Source organism: Pieris rapae, chromosome 7 (genome assembly GCF_905147795.1).
Source record: "Pieris rapae chromosome 7, ilPieRapa1.1, whole genome shotgun sequence".
NCBI lineage: Eukaryota > Metazoa > Arthropoda > Insecta > Lepidoptera > Pieridae > Pieris > Pieris rapae.
The window spans coordinates 7940077-7943804 of record NC_059515.1 but is presented as its reverse complement, the minus strand read 5'-3'; the positions used below and the strand labels follow the sequence as shown (position 1 = coordinate 7943804).

Sequence of the window (3728 nt, the reverse complement as noted above, 5' to 3'; positions counted from 1 at the left end):
AAACCTGATACTTATAAAAACCTGTTTGTATCGCCTATGACATTCGAGTCAAAGTAACATCTCTATTTCAAATAAAATAAATAGAATCGGATTTCAAATAAAATATGAATTTGAACGGCTATTTTGCTTTTCAGATAATATTCGAAATACGAAATAAGTTTCTCACGCCGTATCAAAGTTCATTTTAAAACTTGTTACTATTAGTACTGGTTTTTCAAAATTCCTCGCCCATAGATGCGTAAGTAAATAAAAAGGTATAATTACATCTCGTAAAACTTTTTTTTTTAGAAATTATTTTTAACATTGAATATTCGCTTATTATTGAAAGCGATTTGCGTATAGCATTACGAAAACTGGTACAAAGCAGAAGCTTAAAAATTAAAAGGTCGGCAACGCACTCGCCTTGAGTGTGTCCATGGGCGGCGGAATCACATAACATCAGGAGAGCTTCCTGTCCGTTTGCCCCTGTTCTATAAAAACATGTCATTTTGATTGAATGTATATAGCAAGGCAAGACGGTAATTCACGCCTCCCTTTAACTGCTCCCCAGTAACAGCTCCTTCCACTTGACCATATTCAGGAAGAGTGGTTCGATTCTTCGACAACCGATATCTTTCCGAGAGATTTGATCTCTTGGTGTTGAGTAGAGATGAAGGGTCACTCTGCATCTTCTACCGCATTTACCGTGGACAGTGGTGTTCGGATTAATATCTGCATTACGGGACGGGTAAATGACGTCATTAATTTTTCGAAATTATATTATATTAATTGCTATATAATAAAAAAAATATTTTAAATATATTTTATTATTTGACTAGGAACTTAAAGGAAGCATATGGTCTTATTAGTAATTAAAATAGGGTCCAGTAAAGGACACTAGCTGCTGAGTTGTTGATCACACAATTAAAGATTGTCTTACATATATGTATATTTAAACCTAAGCCACTTCATTATTAATAAAATAAACACATGCTGTGTTTATTTTATTAATAAATTGGTATCCAACAAGCTAGGTGTTGCGTTTCCCGTAAGGATAGTTCAATGCCAAAACATTACATAATTTACTAAGTTACTCGCTAAGAATTAAATAAACCACAAACTGTAAATAAAGCTCCAGTTACATTCGCTCGAACGCAATTGTACTATCACTTATAAGTTATAATTATTAATATAACGAATAAAGAGTAGATACATTTTTTTAAGACATTACACAGTAATATCATATACTAATTGAAATCAATTGCATCATATCTGAAATGCGTATACATATAAAAACTGCGGGCGTGGACTTACAAATAATACTCCAACATTTGTCCTCATGTGGGCTATTAAAACTGTCAACAATGTTTTTTAGATTACGTCATCTTTTACTCTTTATAAGAATACTGATTTCGGTATATATATTACATTAATTTTAGTCTGCATTAGGTGCATAAGCAGCTATAATATCTTCTTTGATTTTTTTCAAATCGGCTTTATTACAGGCGTTTTTTGAATATGATATTTTGAGACAGTCGAATTTCATGAAACAATTTCTTCTCTGGTCTCCCTCGCTGTCACAACATATAAGTACAGCAGCTTTGCAAGTATCTAGACTGAAAGTAGGTGCTTCGGTGCTAGTCTGTAAAAAGAAAATATATTATTACTTATAAGACAGACACAGTTTACATACAGTAGCATTAAAATTAATTTTAAATACGATATATTACGATTTAAAACATTATGATCAATCTTATTAGCATGTCAACAAAGTGACTAGACATTCATATAGAACCTATTTCGTCCTCTACTCAAAGTAAATCATGAAAAGAGACTTTGTTTACCTCAGCTTGAATAGTCCCGTGTTGTACTGGTGGCTGTTTGGGTATGGGCCGGCTGGGTCTAATGGGTCTCTGAGACATAGGTCGCATCCCGTTTTGATCATCTTCGCTACCCCAGACTCTTTCTCTTTCAATCTCATCTTCCTCGCCATATTTAAATCCCAAGGGATCACTTGTATTATCGTTTCCACTTGAGTTTAAGTAAATTGGCACAACGATTACTTTGGATTCATGTCTTTCAGACAGAAGATTAAAAATTTGCTTATTCAGTTCAAAAATTTGCTCTTGTTGTGTTTGTAGCCTTTTCTCGAAATCTCTAAGTCTTTCATAGAAGTCGTAGTAACTTCGGTCCATTTCAGGTTCCGAGAAGTATCTCGGCTGTCGTGAATGTGGTTTTCGTCGTCGGTCACTTTTCTCTGGATTGCCATAAACGTTTCTTATATCGTCTGGCACCGCATCGCTATTTATGGTTTCAAAATCGTCTGGCACTCTCCCTGCCTCGGTTAGAAGGAAGAAACAAACGAATACTATCCCAACTATTAGCTTCATCTAAAACAAAATAATGGCATTTAAATTTGGAAGACGATCGAATACACTTTGCACTTTAATGAAGGCCATCGAAAATGTTTCTTAGATATATGATTTAAATTGTAAATATTTATTATATAATAATAGAATCATGTGGTTATCGCTTGTGATACACTATAAGCGTAAATAGGATTCCCTAACTCTAAAGACCGTGCACTTGAGCAAATCTCAGCGGTATCTATAGACATATATTTTTTCAAGCAATATGGCGGAATTAAATAACCCTGTTTTAGTTTATCCATCGATCTATCGATCGACGCTGTGCGATCCCTAACCACAGGGCATTGAACCATTTGCTAAGCTTTTTAACCAATTGTCCCTTGTCCCAACTTGTTCAAAATAAGCATTCATATTATCACGTCAAAAATAAATAAACATGACCGTTACACGATAAAAAGTATTTGTTCAAGTTTGCATGACTGCCAAAATTTCGAGAATCAAATTTAGTGATAATAATTTTTATGTTATCAGAGTAATTTAGAAGGCCAAACTATTACCTCGAATATAAGATCCAAGATCACTGCACAATTACATAGGATATATTATATAGGATAGGATAAATTCACTCGTAAACTAGTTATTGAAACTCGATTATCGTGTTGCGCGTCTTTATCTCGCGACCTTTTGTGAAAGACTGGCTAGAAATACTCGAACGTATACATTTATACGCCAAACGAGTTATATTTAGTATGTCAATGAGTAACTTCCGAGTTTTCAACGGTTTTCCGATTAACATCGTTAAATACAAATATTTTATATGTAATTCGCTTTCAACGGTATTTATATCAAGGATAAACCATAGTTAGTGGTTATCCGTCATTTATATTCATTAATATACAATGATTTATTAAGGGCCATACTGTAACAGCAGCCAGCCTCATATTGCTAGTGGCGCTGTGGGGTTTTAGCGGGTATGCACAGCAGCTATATAACCCTCTACCAAGAGGAAGACGTGACGCGGGACGCGTAACGCGATTCCCCACAAAAAAGCAGTTTTAGAAAACAACAGTTGCCGCTGAGGCAGGGTTTACGCTTAGATGTACTCATGTACGGTTCCCTGTTGAGGCAATTACTTGTCAGGAATAAAACAATTAAACCTAATATATTATTATTCCTTTTTAAAGCTAGCAGGGACAAAAAACTGTAGTATGCTAAAGAGGTTTTATAATAAGTTGTCTTATTTTGTTGGAGAAAGTTAGAATTCTTGTACATCATATTTCATCCTTCCCTTAGGGAGGTCATTAAGAGAGATTTATGTAGAGTGCCATCTTCATGGCTCAGTGCTTTACGCATACTTAATCAAATGTTAAGTTATGGGTT

At 34.5% G+C, this 3728-nt stretch overlaps 1 protein-coding gene across 1 annotated transcript; it reads right to left on the bottom strand.

Annotated features, from left to right (window-relative positions):
- Window positions 1–788: 788 nt before the first annotated feature.
- On the bottom strand, window positions 789–3060 carry LOC111004171. The gene is made up of 3 exons (XM_022275058.2): window positions 2906–3060; window positions 1824–2369; window positions 789–1621 (listed from the first exon to the last, which is right to left on the bottom strand). The coding sequence occupies exons 2-3, from the start codon at window positions 2367–2369 to the stop codon at window positions 1415–1417; spliced, it is 753 nt and encodes a 250-aa protein (XP_022130750.2). The 5' UTR covers window positions 2906–3060; the 3' UTR covers window positions 789–1414.
- Between the last annotated feature and the right edge of the window lie 668 nt (window positions 3061–3728).

Coding starts and splice junctions, on each gene's coding strand:
- LOC111004171 (XM_022275058.2), bottom strand. CDS start 2,369: ATGAAGCTAATAGTTGGGATAGTATTCGTTTGTTTCTTCCTTCTAACC. Junction 1,622..1,823: donor ACGGGACTATTCAAGCTGAG/GTAAACAAAGTC, acceptor TTCTTTTTACAG/ACTAGCACCGAAGCACCTAC.